General features: G+C 46.6%; 1 protein-coding gene across 1 annotated transcript in view; it reads right to left on the bottom strand.

Moving 5' to 3' along the window:
• Window positions 1-21193, bottom strand: part of PTPN9 (protein tyrosine phosphatase non-receptor type 9) — a 61455-nt gene extending 40262 nt beyond the window's left edge. Inside the window, exon 1 of the mRNA XM_038767534.1 lies at window positions 20888-21193. Within this exon, the coding sequence (XP_038623462.1) occupies window positions 20888-20956 (69 nt within the window). The 5' untranslated portion in view covers window positions 20957-21193. The remainder of the gene's footprint in view (window positions 1-20887) is intronic.
• Between the last annotated feature and the right edge of the window lie 215 nt (window positions 21194-21408).

The following is a 21408-nucleotide window of genomic DNA, read 5'->3' as shown; positions in this document are numbered from 1 at the left end:
TCTGAAGGTCACGAGTTCTAACCCCAGCTCCTCAGCTGGTCTGCTGTGTAACCTTGGGCTTCACTTCTCTGGGCCTCAGTTCCCTCATCTGTAAAATGGGTATTGAGACTGGGAGCCCCACGTAGTTCAGGGATTTGCTTGTATCCACCCCAGCACTTAGTACAGTGCCTGGCCCATAGTAAGTGCTCAACAAATGCCATAATTATTATTATTATGATCTTTCTCCACACCTTCAAAGCCTTATTAAAAATCACAGGGGCCTTCCCTGACTAAGCCCTCAATTCCTCTTCTCCCAATCCCTTCTGCGTTGCCCTTGCACTTGAATTTGAACCCTTTATTGACCCCACCCTCAGCCCCGCTGCACTTTTGTACTTATCCGTAATTTGTTTATTTATATTAACGTCTGACTCCCCCTCTAAGTGTAAGCTCTAGACCACGGGCAGAGATCGTGTCTACCAACTCTGTTATGTTATACTCTCTCAAGCACTTAGTACAGTCCTGTGCACACAGTAAGCACTCAGTGAATATGATTGATTGGTCGATTGATTTTTCTTTTTTCCATCTGGCGCTCTGAGTATACTGTAAGTATCTTGCGGGCAGGACTCGTGTCTACAAAATCTGCAGTACTGTACTTTCCCAAGCACTTAGTACAGTGCTCAGCACACAGTAAGCACTCAATAAATACCACTGATTGACCCCCTTCCCTCACGCTGCCAGTCTACTGCTGATTTAGCGTCATCTTTAAAGAGGCACTCATTCACAACCCAGGAGAGTGACAGGATACCAAAATGCAAGCCTCACCAGCCCAGTTCTCACCCACGGTGACCGATATGCTTTTCAGGAGCTCCAACTGGAATTCCTGAAACAATTTTTGAATTAAAAAAAAATTATGGTATTTGGTAAATGCTTACTATGTGCCAGGCACTGTACTATGTGCTGAGGTATTCATTCATTCAGTCGTATTTATTAAGTGCTTACTGTGTGCAGAGCACTGTACTGTGTTGGAAAGTACAACAATAAAGAGAGACAATCCCTGCCCACAATGAGCTCGCAATCTAGAGGAGGGGAGGCAGACATCAATACAAATAAACAGACATAAAGAGCATTAAATAAAATTACAGATAGTGCTGTGGGGCTGGTGCGGGGGCAGGGGGAGAGCAAAGGGAGCAAGTCAGGGAGTGGGAGATGAGGAAAACTGGGGTTTAGTCTGGGAAGGTCCCTTGGAGGAGAATATATATGGGGTAGATACAAGATAATCAGGTTAATAATAATAATTATGGCATTTGTTAAGCGCTCTCTACGTGCCAAGCACTGTTCTAAGCACCAGCAGATACAAGGTAATCAGGTTGTCCTGCGTGGAGCTCACAGTCTTAATCCCCACTTTACAGATGAGGTAACGGAGGCACAGAGAAGTGAAGAGACTTGCCCAGGGTCACACAGCAGGTAAGTGTCGGAGCCGGAATTAGACCCCATGTCCTCTGACTCCCACGCCCGTGCTCTTTCCATTAAGCCACGCGGCTTCTCACAGCGTTAGACCCAGTCTTAACCCCTTAAGGCTCACAGTCTTAATCCCCATTTTACTGAGGCCCAAAGAAGTGAAGTGACTTGCCCAGGGGCAAGCAGCAGACAAGTGGCGGGGCCGGGAAGGATTAGAACCCAGGTCTTCTGATTCCCAGGCCCGTGCTCCTTCCACTAGGCCCAAATTTCTTGTGTGCTTCATAGTACACACTTAATAAATATTATTATTTCTACTCCTGGTGGAGAACGGGCTGAAGCAAGTCCTTACCAGTCATGGGGCTTCAAGGATTTTTACTTCTGGGTCAGACATTTGAAACCAACTCAGGCATAGGAGGAGCAGAAATGTGTCCACCTGAGGGCAACAGGGCAGTTGGTATGGAAGAACTTTATTAGCCCAGCCTCTTGGAACTGGGAGTAAGTACAGTGCATTCCAAAGGTCAACATCCATCACGGGCCTTCCCTAATTAAGCCCTCTTTTCCTCAACTCCCTTGCTCTCATGTGTCAACCTTTACACTTGGATTTATGACCTTTTGGGAATTTGATATTTGCCCCACCCTCAACCCCGCAACACTTGTGTACATCTCTATAAATCATATATTATAAATTCTTTATTTCTACCGATGTCTGTCTCCCCTGCCTAGACTGTAAGCTTTCATTCATTCGATCGTGTTTATAATAACAATAATGATTATGATATTTGTTAAACGCTTACTACATGCTAAGCACCGTTCTAAGCGCTGGAGTAGGGGAATCAGGTTGTCCCACGTGGGGCTCACACTTTTAATCCCCATTTTACAGATGAGGTGGCTGAGGCACAGAGAAGTTAAGTGACTTGCCCACGGTCACACAGCAGACAAGTGGTGGAGCCGGGATTAGAACCCCCATCCTCTGACTCCCAAGCCCGTGCTCTTTCCACTAAGTCAAGTGCTTATTGTGTGCAGAGCACTGTACTAAGTGCTTGGGAAAGTACAATATAACAATAAACAGTGACATCCCCTGACTATGACGACCAGCTCACAGTCTAGACGGGACAGTAAATAAACTAACAGTAAGCTCATGGACAGGGAATGTGTCTACCAACTCTGCTGTACTGGAGTCTCCCAAGTGCTTAGTATTCATTAGCACTCAATAAATACCATTGATGATGCTGGTGTGGCCTTCCTGCACAGCCCATGAGATAAGAACACACATTTTGACTAGCCCATCTCTCTCCCGGGTTCCCTGGCCAGTTCTAAATGGAGTCAGGGTACACAAATCTATCAATCTTTCAGTGATATTCATTGAGTGGTTTACTGTGTGTAGAAAACTGTACTACGCGATTGGGAGAGTATAATACAACAGAGTTGGTAGACGTGTTTGCTGTCTGCAAGAGGCTTACAGTCTAGAGGGGAAACAGAAATTAAAATAAATTATAGATATGTGGGATATAAAAAGATATATGAGGGAGGGGTGACTATTCATCACTTAAAAGGTGTTACAAGAAGGGAGAGGGAGTAGGGGAAATGAGGGCTTTTGGGGAAGGCCCCTCGGAGGAGTTGTGATTTGAATTAAGGCTTTGAAGATGGGGAGAACATGTATTTTGACAATAACTCCCAGGAAATTGTTCCTAGCTGTGAGTGAGCAGCTTCCTGTGGAACAGGCCAGGGACACTGGCCCTGCCTTCTCAGTTTCAGACAGGATTCCTACTGGTTTACATTTGTAGGAACACCCAGATGGGCCAAAGGGGGTCCCGTGGCCCTCCCCGTACCATTCCCGCTCTCATATATACCTGCATATATGTATATATGTTTGTACATATTTATTACTCTATTTATTTATTTATTTTACTTGTACATATCTATTCTATTTATTTTATTTTGTTAATATGTTTGGTTTTGTCCTCTGTCTCCCCCTTCTAATAATAATCATAATAATTTTGGTATTTGTTAAGCGCTTACTATGTGTAAAGCACTTTTCTAAGCGCTGGGGAGGATACAAGATGATCAGGTTGTCCCATGTGGGACTCACAATCTTAAACCCCATTTTGCAGCTGAGGTAACTGAGGCACAGAGAAGTTAAGTGACTTGCCCAGAGTCACACAGCTGACAAGCGGCAGAGCCAGGATTTGAACCCATGACCTCTGACTCCCAAGCCCGTGCTCTTTCCACTGAGCCACGCTGCTTCTGAGCCCACTGTTGGGTAGGGACTGTCTCTAGATGTTGCCAACTTGTACTTCCCAAGCGCCTAGTACAGTGCTCTGCACACAGTAAGCGCTCAATAAATATGATTGATTGATTGAAGCAGGGGCCCTCATCTCCTGTGCTGGCCGGCCAGTCAGCCGCCGCTCATCTGCATTCAGTTCCCATCTGAGAAATGCTCTCCCATTTTAAAAATGCTTCTGCTGTTCTTTGCCCCACATGGGCCTTTCCCCATTTGTCACTTTCCCTTTGTCCCTCTGTCCATCTCTCCCACGTCTTTTAAAGTTTTTTTCTGTCCCAGGCATCAGATGAAGCCGGCAGCTGTGGAGGATTAATATTACCCTCCCGGGTCCGAGAATGTCCCCTGTGGCAAGAAGCTGACTAGGATGCCTCATTCCCACGGACTCGACTCTAAGCCTGGCGGAAGTTCCTCATTTGAGCCTACTACCGCTTTTCGTATTCACTTGCCCGTGTTTCAAAATGTTTTCCTTCTGCCTTGATGCCTTGCGCTTCCGTTAGGAAGCCCGAAGAAGGAGGGAGAGCAGTAGGTCAGCTAAGATGACTCTAGAGGGGGAAAAGACATCCAGCCTTTCTGTAATAGAGGTATAACTTTTTGTTTTGCATTAAAATAACCAAAAAGGGGCTTATTTATGTACCCACCACTGTCCTAGTGGACAGAGCACAAGCTTGGGAGTCAGGGAATGTAGGTTTTAATCCCGGCCCCGCCACTTATCCGCTGGGTGACCTTGGGCAAGTCACTTAACTCCTCTAGGCCTCAGTTCTCTCATCGGCAAAATGGGGATTCGATACTTGCACTCCTTTCTGCTTAGATTGTAAGCCTCATATGGGGACCCGATTATCTTGTATCTACCCCAGCGTTGAGTACAGTGCTTGGCGCAGAGTAAGTGCTTAACAGATATCACAATTATTAATGATTATTATTATTGGAAGACGGTGATCTGTGTTGCGTACGGGTGGCGGCTTGAAAAGACCAGCGTATGACAGTCAGTCCCCCCAGTAGTAAGTAAGGGAAGGGAGGAGAGATATGTAGGTACATACTTGGTCTGAGGTTGTCTTTCTTAGACTTTGGCATTTTAAAGTCTGATCTTCAGCAGCTGACATTTACCATGAGGGTGGATCTCAATGACGAAATAAACCCAACCTTTAGGGGAAAAGTCTAACCCTAAATTCCCTGATTAATCTCTCTTTCCTCCCTTCAGGTCCTCCACAACTATTTCCGTGTCACCTAAACACTTGAAACTCACACACACCCACGGCCAACCAAAACTATAGCTTACCAATAGCTATCGCATAGCTTTCTTCTTCTTAGTATCGGTCTCCTCTGCTAAACTGTAAGCTCCTTGAGGGCAGTACAGGGCTGGGTGCCTGGGTAGCCACTCAATAAATCCGACCGATTAAGTTAAGACTTTAAAATGCCGAAGTCTAAGAAAATGCTGACTTTTCCAGTAGACCTCTCCAGGACTACCTGAATCTATGGCCAACGTAACTTCTGTGATGAAGATATAAATGAAAAATGCTACTTAAATTAAATGAAAAATGAATAATAATAATAATAATGGCATTTATTAAGTGCTTACTGTGTGCAAAGCACTGTTCTAAGCGCTGGGGAGGTTACAAGGTGATCAGGTTGTCCCATGGGGGGGCTCACAGTCTTAATCCCCATTTTACAGATGAGGCAACTGAGGCACAGGGAAGTTAAGTGAATTGCCCAAAGTCACACAGCAGACAATTGGCGGAGCCGGGGTTTGAACCCATGACCTCTGACTCCAAAGCCTGGGCTCTTTCCACTGAGCCAGTAACGCTGTCCAGTCCTACCAAGGTAATCCAGGGGGCTTGGCTCCATTCAGGACTACTGGGGTGCAAAAAGGTCATGAGACAGCCCCTTCACTTCCTGGGAAATGTAGTTTCTTCTTTCCTGTCCCTCCAGACTGCAAGCTCTTTGTGGACAGGCAATGTGCCTATCGACTCTGTTACGTTGTACTCTCCCAAGTGCTTAGTACAGTGCTCTGCACTCAGTAAGCACTCCATAAATACGATTGATTATGTACAATTCCCTTGCCAACCTTCAACAGGACCTTTGGACGTTTTGGGGACACACACACACCCATGCACACATGTCGAACCAACAAACACAGCACAGGCTGACAAACACCCCTCAAATCACAATTCAGGTTTATAACGCTAGGGATAGGTGCTGCTCTTCTAAGGAAAACTAAACTGTAATTTGCATTGCGGTTAGAATGGCTCTAGTTTACCATGGTAGTAACACACAAACTCGGGATGAATTCTTCCATTTGTTAGTTTTTCGCTCTCTCTTTCCTATTTTTCTGTCCAAAATGATCATTTTAGCTCTATCCCACCAATGTAAGTTTGGATATACAGAGGCTGCCATTCCAGCCACCTGTTTTTAAGCACTTTCAAAACAAAAATTACCTTGAAAACTTCCAGGCCCAAAGGAGATTTTTGAAAAATTTGTGAAAACTCTCTATGGTCATTCTGAGTTACACGAGGGTGGAAAATGTAAGTGCTTCCCACATTAAATGATTTTTTTTTTTCTCACACTAGGGAAAACTCAAAAAGGCTGAGTAAATTCATATTTGTACACTTTTCATTTTGACTGAAGGACAAACAATGAATCATTTTAAGAAACTTTGCTTGCCCAAACATCTTTAAACCAAAACTGCAGCCATTTGATGAAATTCAACATTAGCATGGATTCCGGAAGAAGTTCGGGTTATCTAGCTCCTCTCAAGACTATATTTTTTCATTAAAAAAATATTCATTTGGTTATCTGACGACTCTAATTTTAGTGGGGAGTTGGGCTAGCCACACACCTACCCCAGGAAAATGTTGGGAGATTAATGTTTCTCATTTCCTGCAGAAAGGCCTGTGGATACTGCTCTATGTTTTGTCAAATAAGACTGAGCTGGGTTTCTCAGAATCATCCTGACCAGCTAAGTAAAGGGCAGTTAATGTATCATCTGTGTTCTACATCTGCCACAGAGTTGTGGCCATTGCATTACAACCTCAGGGCTCTTCTGTTCCTGGTTATAGAAGCTGGAACATATACATTGCAGGGATGAAGGATGGTGCCTGGGAGATCACACCTTCTCAACCTATCCAAAAAAACCAAAACAGAATCCATTGCTCGGGTACGACTTCTACTCCGATCTCCTTTCGGGGTAACCTTCCATTTCTTGCTGTTCCCTATTTCCCTTCATTCAGGTTGAAATTAAAAACAAAAATTCATTTCACTTCTTTCCAGTGTGTTTCCCTTTCTGGCTCTTCTGGCTCTGTGGCAAGCAGTGACACATTTGCATCTCTTTCAAAGACCCATCAATCGATGGTATTTAGACTGTGAGCCCACTGTTGGGTAGGGACCGTCTCTATAGGTTGCCAACTTGTACTTCCCAAGCGCTTAGTACAGTGCTCTGCACACAGTAAGTGCTCAATAAATACGATTGATTGATTTACTGAGTGCTTACTGTGGGCAGAGCACTGTACTACATGCTCGGGAGAGTACAATACGACAGGGTTGGTAGACTGATTTCTTTTGGGGGCCATGGCTGAAAGGCCTTCATCAATCGTATTTATTGAGCGCTTACTGTGTGCAGGCCTTATCCCATATTTCCTGAAGTTCAAATACATCCACACCCCAAATGACCAAACATCACCTTTCGCAAACTATGTTCTCCTTTCCCCAGAATACAGGGTTCTACCCACATGTTAAGGGCCCAGGAGAGGATTTAGCAGCGGTAATTGGTTTACCAAGTGACAAATAATTAACGTGAGAAATAAGAGCCCCTGTCCCACCGGTAGGAATTCACCCCTCATTTCCGAGAAGATATTGATGGTCTAGCACACCAAAGGAACAGGGGTGGATTCTCTAATCATCTAGGGTGGAAGGAGAGGTGGGGCAAAACGAGAAAGATTTTTCCCTGGAAAACCACAGGCTTCAGAAGCCTCACTCGGAAGTGAACTGGCCAGATAACAAGATAGATAAGCAGTGTGGCCCAGAGAAAAGAGCACGGGCCCTGGAGTCAGAAGGACCTAAGTTCCAATCCGGCACTTGTCTGCTGGGTGACCTTGGGCAAGTCACTTAACTTCTCAGTTACCTCATCTGTAAAATGGGGATTAAGACTGTGAGCCCTGCGCCCAACGTGGCTCAGTGGAAAGAGCCTGTGCTTTGGAGTCAGAGGTCATAGGTTCGAATCCCAGCTCCACCACGTCTGCTGTGTGACCTTGGGCAAGTCACTTAACTTGTCAGAACCTCAGTTACCTCATTTGTAAAATGGGGATGAAGACTGTGAGCCCCACGTGAGACAACCTGATCACCTTGCATCCCCCCTCAGCGCTTAAAACAGTGCTTTGCACATAGTAAGCGCTTAACAAATGCCATCATTATTATTATTACTATGTAGCTTCCCCAGTGCTCAGTACAATGCCTGGCACATAGTAGGTGCTTAACAAATACCATAAAAAAAAAGATAACTGCAAACAAAGGAATGACACCCGGCTAGTCTGGGAAACGAAAGAGAACTGTTCTGAAATAAAGGAATTTTCCATTATACCCAGGCGTTGTGCAAGCAAAGGAAGGAGGAGGAGAAAAAAAAAATAAGCTAACCTCCATTAAAGGATTAAACATCCCACTGGAAACTGGAAGAATTGGGAGCACAAAGCTCAGGCTGACCACATTGGATGGTGAGAGAGAGCAAACCCAAAAGCTCCAAGGGATATAAAAGGACGGGAGTTAATTGAGCTATTCGGCATGAAAGGCTCCTCGGTGTTAATGACTTCCTATAGGAGGAAGTGAAGGGCCCGGGGTTTATCAGCCTTGTGAAACAGGGACCCAGCCTGGGAATTGCACATCTGCACACAACCCTGACATCAGCTTTCAGGCCATGGCTGACAAGGGCATGCTGAGGGCAGACAATGTTCAATTCCCTGCAAAACTCTACCTGCTCCCTCTGGGCGATGCTACTCCCAAATACACCAGTCCCCATTGCTAAAGTGGCCTGCGTTCAATGCCCACGCACCTCCGCATCGAGCAGAATCTCATCGTCAGCTTGAAGGCACTCCATGGGCTCTCTCCCTCTTACCTGTGCTCGCTCCTCTCCCACTAATAATAATAATAATAATGATGGCATTTATTAAGCGCTTACTACGTGCAAAGCACTGTTCTAAGCGCCGGGAAGGTTACAAGGTGATCAGGTTGTCCCACGTGGGGCTCACAGTCTTAATCCCCATTCTACAGAGGAGGTAACTGAAACCCAGAAAAGTTAAGTGAATTGCCCAAAGTCACGCAGCTGACAGTTGGCGGAGCCGGGATTTGAACCCATGATCTCTGACTCCAAAGCCCAGGCTCTTTCCACTGAGCCATCCTGCTTCACTACATCCCAGCCCGCCCACTTCGCTCCTAAAACACCTCCCTACTCACTGAATTTCGCTCTCGCCTCTCTCCCCATCGATGTCCTCCTTCCCTCTTAACGTCCAGCATACCACCGGTTTCCCTATCTTCAAAGGCCTACTAAGGTCACATCTCCTCCAGGAAGCCTTCCCTGACTAACTTCTCATCTCACCACCCTATTCTTCCTTCCTTCTGCATTGCCTACGTACTTGGGTCTGATGATATTCACCCTACCCACTCAGCCCCAAGCACTTACGTGCAGATATACTCTGCTACTGTCCCTATCTGTAACTTATTTTAACATCTGTCTCCCAAACTAGAATATGGGGGGGGATCGTGTCTACCAGCTGGACTGCACTCTCTCCCAAGAACTTAGTCCAGTGCTCTGCACACAGTAAGCGCTCAATAAATGTCATGAATTGATTCAGATGCACCCAAAGTCATCTGCAGCTCACCCAGAACTAATTTTTTCTTAAGGTATTCGGCAAGTGCTTTCTGTGTGCCAGGCACTGGACTAAGCGGTGGGGTAGATCGAAGATAATTAGGCTGGACACAGTCCCTGACACGCATCCGACTCACAGTTTTAATCCCATTTTGCGGATTAAGGAACTGAGGCCCAGAGAAGTGAAGTGACTTGCCCGGGGTCACACGACAGGCAAGTGGCAGAGCCGGGATTTAGAACCAAGGTCCTCTGACTCTCAGGACAAGGCTCTTTCCACTAGGCCACCCTGCTTCTCAACAAGATTGAGAATTTGGCAATCCAATTCTTCTCCCCAAAGTGTCGCCCTCGCACTCCAGTTCTCAACCTGGTGGGGTGAGCTCATTCCCAGCAGGGCCCTGCCGAGAAAATCCCGGTAGTTTCCGGGCCTGATTTAAGCGGTCTTGGGGAAATGTTCTGGGGCTGCCAGCTGAGGATGCGGTAATGTGAGCTTCTCCTGTGGAACTGCCTTGTTGAGGCTGGCAAGCCCCTTCGGGCCCAATCAGAGCCTACTATCTCATTACCTTCAATCCGCCCTCTGACGATAAGCTCCCGGTCTCTCCCCGGGAAAGCCGTCTGTAATGGTCATCGGCCGGCAGAACGCCTGCATTTCAACCCTTCAGGAGGCAACTAGGGTCTATTTCTATCCCTGGGGGGATGGGAGCTACTTTCGCTTTCTTCCCACAAGCCCCTTCAATCTGACACCAAAGTCCCCATCCCGTCCATCTCCCCAATAACTTCTCCGGTCCTCTTCCGAACCATCCTTGAAGTGGATCTGAGCTGAGGCACTCCCCGGAGGCCAAAGAGACTTTGTGGGCTGATCCATGGGGGGACTCTGGGATCCCCACTACCACCATCAAGGCCACCCCCAACATAACACATAACATATTTATTTTATTTTGTTAGTATGTTTGGTTTTGTTCTCTGTCTCCCCCTTTTAGACTGTGAGCCCACTGTTGGGTAGGGACTGTCTCTATGTGTTGCCAATTTGTACTTCCCAAGCGCTTAGTACAGTGCTCTGCACATAGTAAGCGCTCACTAAATACGATTGATGATGATGATGATGATAACACGAGTTCCTGTACTGGCTCCATAACCCACAGATCCTCCCAGGGACCTTCCGGACAAAGGATGATGCAAGTTGGGGCAGGAAGCCTATGGAAGGAAGTACTGATCGACAACCAATCAATCAATCAATGGCATTTATTTAACACACTATTCTAAGCACTTGGGAGAGTACAATATAACAGATTGGGTAGACACGTTGCCTACCACGAAGAGCTTACAGTGTACAGGCTATTGACACATGACGTGGGAGGCAATTTTTTTGGACACTGAAAAACTCCTGGCACCATCCATAAGGAAATTTCAACTGGGTCTCTCTCGTTAAATGTCCAGAGAGCTCAGGGCAGGTGCTAAGTGTCACCATACAGGCATATTGTGTTTCCGGCAGCCAGGACTTTGGGGAGATGATTCTGAAGGCTCAGGAGGGGCAGCCGAGCTGAAAATGGGAAGGAAGGAGCTGTAGCCCTCAGGCTTCTCCACTGGCCACAGAACAAACCTCGGCTGAACTGTTTTCTACACCAAGATCCTGTGTTCCCTGGACCTGGAAGTGGGGAGAAGGAAAGAGCTGCTAAGGCACTTCCATTCTAAAGGCTGGGTACTAATCGCTCTTCCTTTCCTTGCTGAATCAAGCCCAGGTTTGCTATTATTATTATTATGGTTATTATTACGACGGTATTTGTTAAGAATTTGCTACATGCTGAGGACTGCTCTACGCTCTGGGGTATGTACAAGTTAATCAAGCCGCTGATTAACTCAGCCGCTGTTCTACAGGATGCTCCACAGCCCAAGTAGGAGGGAGAACAGGTAATCCCCATTTTAGAGTTGAGGAAACTGAGGCCGAGAAAAGTTAAGTGACTTGTCCAAGGTCACACAACAAGCATTGGTAGAGCCAGGATTAGGACCCAGGTCCTCTGCCTCCCAATCCCGTGTTCTTTCCTTACCCCCAGTGCTTAGTAGAGTGTTCTGCACAGAGTAAGAGCTCAATAAATACAACTGATTGATAGGCCGTGTTGCTTCTCGTGGTACTGGAATTTCTCCTGCGTGGCATCATTCAACAAGAGAAGGTTTATTATTTTGGAAGGAGTGAAAAATTTGAAAAACTCAGCCACCTTCTTTTTTTGAAAGTTTATGAAACAGAACAAAAACCCCTGTGACAGACTCTTGGTCTCCAACAATGAGAAAATTTAAGATGGTTTGGCAAAAGGATAAATTTCAAACAGCAGAAACATGTTAGAAAAACATCAAAAGAGGTTAGTTTTGAAACAAAAATCAAGGAGGTATGAAAACACTCTGTTATAATTGGATACATTATTTTCTGAAACTCCCTCAATATTCTGTTCTGCCCCACTTCAGTCACAGGCTTATATGTGGCTTGCCTATAGGAGTTTCAATAGAATGATCAGAGCTTCACGAGCTGGACATCTTTCTTGAAGTCACTATTATTATTATTATTTTATTTAATAAGTGCTTCCTATGTGTCAAGCACTATTGTAAGTGCTGGGGTATTTTTGAATGGTTAAGTGCTTACTATGTGCCAGATACTGAGATAGCTAATCAGGTTGGACAAAATCCTCATCCCACATGGGCTCCCCATTTTACATATGAGATAACTGAGGCCCAGAGAAGTTAAGTGCCTTGCCCAATGTCACACAGCAGATATGGGATTAGAACCCAGGTTCTCTAACTCTCAGTTCTTTCCACTAGGCCAAGCTGCTTCCCATTAAGTCAACTGTCCTGAGTCACACTAAATCTGTCAGCAGGTTCTGCTGATTGTGAATACCAAAATGACCACTAAGTCCTCCAACAGGGTCACAACCCTGTACTCTTGGTGTAAATCTTCCATCTATACATGGGATGCATAATCTGCTTGAGTAGGAGAAAAGGCGGTCTGGTTCCAGAAAAATGTTCAGGTGAAACCGATCACAAGCTACAGCCTGCAACTTTTACTTTTTTAATTCAACATGAACAATACTGGTCAGGAAACATTTGAGGGCACCTATTAAGATGATAAGTCAACTCAGTTTCCAAATCTTAACTGAAGAGCAATCTGGCTCCGCTTCCCCAGATTTGGGTATTTAATCAATCAATCAATCAATCGTATTTATTGAGTGCTTACTGTGTGCAGAGCACTGTACTAAGCGTTTGGGAAGTACAAGTTGGCAACATATAGAGACAGTCCCTACCCAACAGTGGGCTCACAGTCTAAAAGGGGGAGACAGAGAACAAAACCAAACATCCTAACAAAATAAAATAAATAGAATAGATATGTACAATTAAAATAAATAGAGTAATAAATATGTACAAACATATATACATATATACAGGTTTAATACACCTTATGCGAGGAAGAGTTCAGGGAAAACGTGGAAGAGACAGACCGGCAGCTAGATGGATAGAGACCATAGCAACGATAATGGAAGAACCATTAGAAAGGCTGCAGATTATAGCAGAGGATAGGACGTTCTGGAGAAAGTTTATCCATGGAGTTGCTATGAATCGGAAACGACTCGACGGCACTTAATAATAGTAATAATAAATTCAAGGCCCCCGTGAAATCCCACCTCCTCCGGCACACCTGCCTCGATCTGTTCCCTGCATCTCAAGTCAGGCAAACTGGCGAGCCATCTCTACTACTTGGTGTACGTAGGTACAGCTATCCTCCGCATTTCTGTAGACGTTTTATGCGACAGTCTATGAGGTTATTTTGTCTACCCTACTTGTAAAGATTTTCATGAGAAGCTCTCTGGCCTAGTGGAAAGAGCACAAACCTGATAGTAAGAGGACCTAGGTTCTAATCCCAGCTCCACCACTAACATGCTGTGTGATCCTAAGCAAGTCATTGAATTTCTCTGTGCCTCAGTTACCTCATCTGTAAAATGGGGACTAAAACCGTGAGCCCCACGTGGGGTATGGACTACGTCCAACCTGATTAGCTTGTACTTTTCCCAGTGCTTAAATAGAGTGCTTGGCACATAGTACATGCTTAACAAATATTATTACTATTATTATTATTTCCCCATTAGAGCATAAGCTTCTTGTGGGCAAGGAGCATGTTATTTCTTTGTTTTGGTCTTCCCACGTGTTTATTCAGTTCACTGTACCCAGGAGGCACCCAACCAGAACCAGCACGGCTTAGCGCATAGAGCACGGTCCGAGGACCTGGGTTCTAAACCCAGCTCCATCGCGTGTCTGCTGTGTGACCCTGGGCAAGTCACTTAACTTCGCTGTGCCTCAGTTACCTCATCTGGAAAATGGGGATTAATCAGGTGGGACAGGGACAGCGTCCAAACTGATTAACTTGTACCTGCCATAGCACCTAAAACAGTGCACATAGTAAGCACTTAACGGGTACCATAATAATAATACTGCCACTACTCATTCTACTTTCTGGCTCTCTCTCACGAGGTTCCCGATAGTCGCAACAGGACCACATTACGCTAGGCCAAAGACAACAAAACAGAGTGCTACGGTGGGCCCTGACTTTTTTTTATGATATTTATTAAGTGCTTATTAGGTGCCGGCCACTGTACTAAGCGCTAGAGTAGATACAAGGTAATCAGGTGGGGCACATGGGGCTCACAGTCTTAATCTGCATTTTCCAGATGAGGTAACTGAGGCCCAGAGAAGTGAAGTGACTTGCCAAGGTCACCCAGCAGACGAGTGGTGGAGCCGGGATTGGAACATAGGTCTTTTTTACTTCCGGGCCCGTGCTCTATCCACTAGGCAACGCTCCTTCTCTGCCTCGTGTCAGAAACCCCAGCAGGGTTCCCAGAAAGGAAACGAATAGCTGGTCTGAGGTGCAGAAACCCACATGGCTCCGGCTCACCTGAAATCGGCTGTTAATTCAGACTCACTCGCCCTCTGTTTCCCACCTAAAGGGACCGGCCGGCCGGCAGCGAAGAAACGCTCTTTCCCAGGCCCCACGCTCCCCGTCCCCCTTTACTATGAGGTCTCTGTTCTGACCGTGGGAAGCCTTTTCCTTTCCTCGATCAGATGTGAATGTGAAAGTGCTGCCATCTCACGCTGATACCAGCCGGATGCATTTGATGAGTGTGATGAGCCACGGGAGATAATGGAAGCCCCAGAGAGTGTGTGCCGGGCGGGCAGGTCCCAGGGGGCTTCGGAACAGCTCACGCTGCTCGGGTCCGGTCGGAATGGGGAACCAACTGCCCGGGGAAAATGGAGAACGGCAGAAGAACACTCGGATTTGGCCACGCACGGGATGGGGAATCATGGAAGGGCACGATTGTGCTGTAAGCGTTGGTTGCAAGAAGCACCGTAAGGTGTCTATAATAATAATAATAATGATGATGGTATTTGTTAAGCGCTTACTATGTGCCAAGCACTGTTCTAAGCGCTGGGGTAGATACAAGGTAATCAAGTTGCCCCGCATGGGGCTCACAGTCTTAATCCCCATTTTACAGATGAGGGAACTGAGGCACAGAGAAGTGAAGTGGCTTGCCCAAGGTCACACAGCAGACAAGCAGCGGAGCCGGGATTAGAACCCACGACCTGACTCCCCAGCCTGTGCTCTTTCCACTGAGCTACATCGGGGGAACGGGAAAGGGATGGAAGGTCTAAACACAGGGAGGCAGCTCCAGTTGATCCCACCATAAAGACAGGGGCTCAAAGATCTGCCTGCCTCGGATGGGTTGGGTCTCTGAAAAGCGATTCCTCTTCTTCCTCGAGGTGCTGGGGTTCTAATCCCAGGTTCGCACCACTTGTCTGCTGTGTGACCTTGGGTGAGTCACTTCACTTCTCTGGGCCTCAGTTACCTCCTCTGTAAAATGGGGGTTTTACACATGGGGATTTACACATGGGACAGGGACTGTGTCCAACCTGATTTGTTCGCACCCACCCCAGAGCTTAGTACAGTGCCCGACATATACCAAGTGCTTAACGAATGCCGTAGTTATTAATATTATTATTACCTCATGGTTTGAAAAGACAAGTTCAAGGGTCCAATGTTACTAAAGCTTCACCAAAACAACACAAACAGGAAGAAAGCTGGCCTCACACAGAATCATAACTGAAAAATACATTTATAGGTTACTATAGAAATCAAGGGTAATATTCGGGGGTCATAACAATTTTTTTTAGCCTTCATTCAGTCCCTTTTAGGGGAAGGCTGCTTAAAATGTTTCAAATGTTAGCAGTCTAATAATTCACTAGCCTTCTCTATAACATGAAATTATCAGAAAACGACTTCATCCCAACACATTTAGAATTCAAATCATCTCAAGTCCTGATTATTAGAAGAGATTATAAGAATATTTGATATTGCTTTTTTTTCCCCCTCGCTTGCCTGGATTTTAACAGCGTGAATAATTTCATTTTTGCAGTTCAGTCATTTCCAGGGTGACGGGTGACAGAACAGGACATGTGAGGCTATGGGAAAAGGGATGTTTTTGGCTTTAAAAAAAACCCTGTCTTTGGGCAATGGGCCAAAATTCTTTAATGTCTATGCAGAGCAGTTAAGTCCTTGACTCTAGAAGTCTCACGTGGAAGAACAAACCACAGTATGGAATTATAATAAGATTCCGGAAGCAAGCCCTATAAAGTTGCAAAGCAAACTTCATTATCGTCCCATTTTCACCCACTCAAAATATTCCATGTTGTGTGTGACTGACTGCCCAATGGGGACAGATTATTTTGGACGAGATCTCAGCTAGCTCATTCATAAATTTTTGCATTGGGAAGAAAAATGAGAGCTCGTACCTGAAATGTAGAACATTAGTTCAATTTTGCTACAATTTTAGAAAGCATTACTTAAAAAAGAAGGAACTGTAAAACATTACACTTTTGACAGATTTTTCTTTTCTCCAGGTAGACCTGAATCGGCAATGAACTATGAATCTAAATTTCCACAGCACGTTTTGGATATGAGCGGTATAAAGTTACGCTGTATTAGTAGTTCATCAATCACTGTAACATCTTGGCACACTTTTACAAACCTGATTATCAATCAATGGTATTTACTGAGCACTTACTCGATGTAGAACACTGTACTAAGCATTTGGGCGAGAACTACAGAGTAAGTAGCTACAATCCCTGCCCTCAAATAATTTATAATCTAAGCGGCTTCAAGTTGTCCTAATTTCTCATAGCTCTCTAGCGGTATGCTCGCTATGGGCAGGGAACATGTCTTTCAACTCTGTCGTATTGACCTTGCCCAAGCATTTAGTTCAGTGAGCGCTCTGCACACTGTAAGCATCGATAAATACCATTGATCGAGTGAGCAAACGCTCAATAAATACGATCGATAGATTGATTGATTTACAGATTTAAAACCCCACAGAGTGCTAGTTCAGGATATTTGCGTTCGTTTCAAAAGGTGGTTCTCTCCACAGACTAGGTCCAAGCCCACCATGATGTAACCCTACAGCCACACAGCTTTTCTTTCTTCATCTTACTTTGTTTTGACCCCCTGTGCATTAGCCATAAACATGGGAATAAATGTCAAAATTCAAAGTTAAAAATAATTACGTTCAGAAAATAAAAATTAGGGCCTAAATAGTAACATGACAGGCTCAACTAATATACAAATCTGACTTTTGCCTTTCCTTATCTGAAAGTTCTTATATTTGCAACTCTGCGTGAATACGGACTTATGTACGTTCAGATAAATGCACACCAGAAAGGGAAGGTATGTGCGGGTTAGAAATGCAAGAACAACTTGATCAATCAATCAATCAATCGTATTTATTGAGCACTTACTGTGTGCAGAGCACTGTACTAAGCGCTTGGGAAGTACAAGTTGGCAACATATAGAGACAGTCCATACCCAACAGTGGGCTCACAGTCTAAAAGGGGGAGACAGAGAACAAAACCATACTAACAAAATAAAATAGACTAACAAAATAAAATAAATAGAACTTGATAATAAATATAACGATCATTTTACCATCTTCTGTATAAGGATGGAATTTTAAAAAATTGACCATAGATCCTGAAAAATGTGAAATGAGATCCAGGAAAATTATAAAGAAAAGGGAAAGAGAGAAAAATAACCAAACCGATTTAATTGCTGCATGGGATAGAACCTCAGTAAGGACTGCTTGATGGCCACACCTGAAGGAACAATCATTTACCCAGAGTAATTTAATCATTATTTATTTCTTGAATGTGACTGCACAAAAATTTAATATTTTGGAGTTCCAAAATAGCTTACATTCTACAAGCAGTGTTTTTTTTACAGTTTTCTCTCTCCCCAATTAATAATAACCAACAAAAACAAAGTTCTCAGACATCCTACTGAATGCACATTCAAGCTTACGTAAAACAGTCCAACACAAAGGTTAATGTTGCAGATTAAGGATTTGGGACTGTTAATTACCATTAATCTGTTTAGTGTCTCCCCCCCCCCAACCAAAAAAAGGGTCTGATGGGGTAAACTGAATACTGACATAAGTGACTGATGCTGATTTTGTAAGATTTGCAACCTTATACCCCTTGACTTAAAGTCTTTCATTCCTTAGCAAAAACATGCTAGTTCTAAATAACAGGAAATTAGAAACTCCTAGCTCTTCAATTCTAAAACTGGAGATATTTTCGCCCTCTTAAAAAAAAAACCCAAAACAGGCATCTAGTGTCCTTACAGACAATCATGGCATCTCCAAGGCAAAAAAAAAAAAAAAAGGCTCCTTCCGGGCCTTGCCTTCACTAAGCCCGAGCTGTTACCACACTAACTGTAACTGTATTTAACTGCTACCAAGGTTTTCCTGAGCACAGTTGTCCAGGGGTCAAATCAAGCTACAAACAAGCCTACAGAGCAATATTAATTTTTTCAGGTCCTAGCCATTCTAGAAGCAGTGCTAGTGGTTCCATACCCCCTTAACCCTGAAAGAAAAAAACGAGTTTTAGTTTAATCTTTTCCATGGCAATTTCCATTCACGGTATCCTCGTATAAGCAAAACTGGGACTAAGGCGGCTCGGTTCTTAGGTGGATGAGGGCAAGAGCTGTACAACATCTGAACATCATCGGAGATTGCAAGAATAAATCCTGCAAGGCTGCAAGACTGCCTCTCGAAATCAGGGGCTAGGAACAACAGGATGGAGGCAGGGAGCAGTATGGAGAGAAGCTCTCAAACTCTCAAGATGGAAATAGCTCCCAGCATTTTGATGAAGAAGCTTCATGCTTTTTCCCCCTCCCCGCAAAAAACGGCAGCCGAGGGCCACAAGCTCAAGGCACGATGAAGCTCAGTGTGAAGATGGGCAATTTAAAAAGGGAACATGGGCAGGCCATGGGGTTCAGAAGAAGAAGCACCAGAACAGGGCAGAGAGGAAGAGGAAGGCATGGAGAGGGGGTGCAAGAGGTGGGAGAAAGAAAAGAATGGGAAGGAGTGGGAGAAAGGAATGGAGGAGTGGCGAGGGAGGTGGCTCTGGGAATTCTTGACTTTCCCAGAACCTGTTTTAGACCACTGCAGCTTAATCATCCCAAATGCCCTTTAAGATGTCCACATCCGTGTGCTTTGGGAGGAAATCCACAGCAGAGAAAGAAGGGTGGGGAAGATGTTGGGGGGAAGGGAGATGGGATAGGGAGGGAAGCAGAGATGGGGAAATGAAGAGGAAACGACTCATTCTACAAGCCCAGATGCGAGCCGGCACTGGGGTGAAGACTCAGGAAAGCTCAGATCCCGGTCTAAGGTCACAGCCCCGAACCTCCTGCACCCGGAGGAAAGCTAAACTGAAGCCATCGTCCTCTGCCCCCCTAAAAATCCCTCAGAGAGAAGTTAAACGGGGTAGCTCTCTGGAGTGGGGAGAAGGATGAGTCAGGAGGTCGCTAGGCCACATGAATGGGGCTGAATGGGGGAAGAGAGGAGGGCTTCCAGGAGGAAGGGGGAAAGAGAGGGGGCTGCCAGGAGGTTGGGGAAAAGAGAGGGGGCTGCGAGGGGGAGAAAACAAAAGGCTGCCAGGAAGAAAATGGGGTGCCTGCTGAGAGGAGGGTGAAGGAAGAGGAGCTGCCAAGGGGTGGGGGGAAGAAGAGAGGAGGCTTCTGGGAAAAGGGAGAGAGAGGGGACTTTGAGAGGGGGAAGAGGAGGAAGAAAAAAAGGGGCTTTGAGAAGGGGGAAGAGAAGGGGCTGCCAGGAGGTAGAGGAAAAGAGAGGGGGCTGCTAGGGGGAGAAGAGAAGGGGCTGCCAGAAAGAAAATGGGGTGCCCGGTGGGAGGAGGGTGAGGGAAGAGAAAGAGCTGCCAAGAGATGGGGTGGGGGACAAAGAGGGCTTCTGGGAGGGGGGAGAGGGGACTTTTAGGGGGGAAGGAGGGGATAGAGAGGGGGGCTGCTAAGAGGTGGGGGGAAGGGACAGGGCTGCCAGGAGGAGGGGGGGAAGAAAACGGGGTGCCTGGGGGGAGGAGGATGAGGGAAGTGAAGGGGCTGTCAAGAGGTCGGGGGGGGGGGAGAGAGGGGGCTTCTGGAAGGGGGGAGACAGAGGGGAGTTGGGGGGGAGAAGGGATCTGTGGGGGGGGAGGAGAGGAGGCTTTTTTGGGGGGAAAGGGGGAAGGGAGGGCAGAGAGGGGGCTGCCAGGAGGTGGGAGGGAGAGAGGGGGCTTCTGGGAGGGGGGGACAGAGGGGATGGGGGGGAAGGGGATTTGGGGGAGGAGGAGGAGAAGAGGAGGCTTTTGCGGGGGGAAGAGAGGGAAAAGAGGGGGTTGGTGGGAGAGGGAGCAGAGAGGAGGCTGCCAGGAGGTGGGGAGCTTCTGGGAGAGGGGGAAAGCAGAGGGGATTTGGGGGGGAAGAAGAGATTTGTGGGAGGGGGAGGAGAGGGGGCTTTTGGGGGGGGAAGGGGGTTGGTGGGAGAAGGGGCTGCCAGGAGGTGGGGGGGAGAGACAGTAAGCGCTCAATAAATACGGTTGAATGAATAAGGGGGCTTCTGGGAGGGGGGAGACAGAGGGGTTTTTTGGGGGGAAGAGGGGATTTGGGGGTTGGAGAGGGGGCCTTTGGGGGCGGAAAAGAAGGGGTTGGTGGGAGAGGGGGGAGAAAGGGGGCTGCCAGGACGTGGGGGGGGAAGACGGGGGGCCTTCTGGGAGGGGGAGGAAAGAGGGGGCTCCCGCCGGTCCTGGAGCTAGGGCCGCCGGCTGGGCCTAGGCCTTGGACCCCGCTGCCCGCCCGTTAGGCCCCGGTCCTTGGGCCGGTCCTTAGCCTATCCCCCGGCCCTTCCTTCTTCCCGGCCCTTCCCTTCCCGTCCCTTCCCTTCCCGTCCCTTCTTCCCGTCCGGCCTTACCTGCTCCTCGTCCGGGCTGAGGTCCGGCGCCATGTCCGGCCCCTCCCGCCAAGCCGGCCGGGGCTCCATCGGACGGGAGGCCGGCCGGACGGACGGACGGACAACCCCGCACCCCCGGGGGGACAGGGACACGGGATCTCACCGCAGATTCAAAAACCAACTCAGGAACAACATTCGAGAAAGAAAAAAAAAAGGAAAAAAAAATCTCGTTGGGTGTGGGAGCTCTGCCCGGCTCCCAGGCTGGGCCTGCCCGGCCCCAGGCGGCGGGGGGCAGATGTTCTTCCCCTAATTTAACAGCAGCCCATGTATTGTCTTGGAGGAGGAGAAGAAATCGCTAAAAGTTTCTTTTCCCCCAGACGCCCCCCCCCCCAAAAAAAAAAAAATTAACCGGGCAAGCCGTTTGGGGGGGTGGGAGGGGTGATCTAAATACTCAGAATGAATAAAAATTGGAAAAATCTAGGACTGGGGGTCGTTAATTGAACGCCCTCCGCCGAAAAAAGAAAAAAAAATTGTGGCTGAAT

This window comes from Tachyglossus aculeatus, chromosome 26, assembly GCF_015852505.1.
Source record: "Tachyglossus aculeatus isolate mTacAcu1 chromosome 26, mTacAcu1.pri, whole genome shotgun sequence".
NCBI lineage: Eukaryota > Metazoa > Chordata > Mammalia > Monotremata > Tachyglossidae > Tachyglossus > Tachyglossus aculeatus.
The sequence above is the reverse complement of the archived record's forward strand: the minus strand, read 5'-3'. Positions and strand labels throughout refer to the sequence as shown.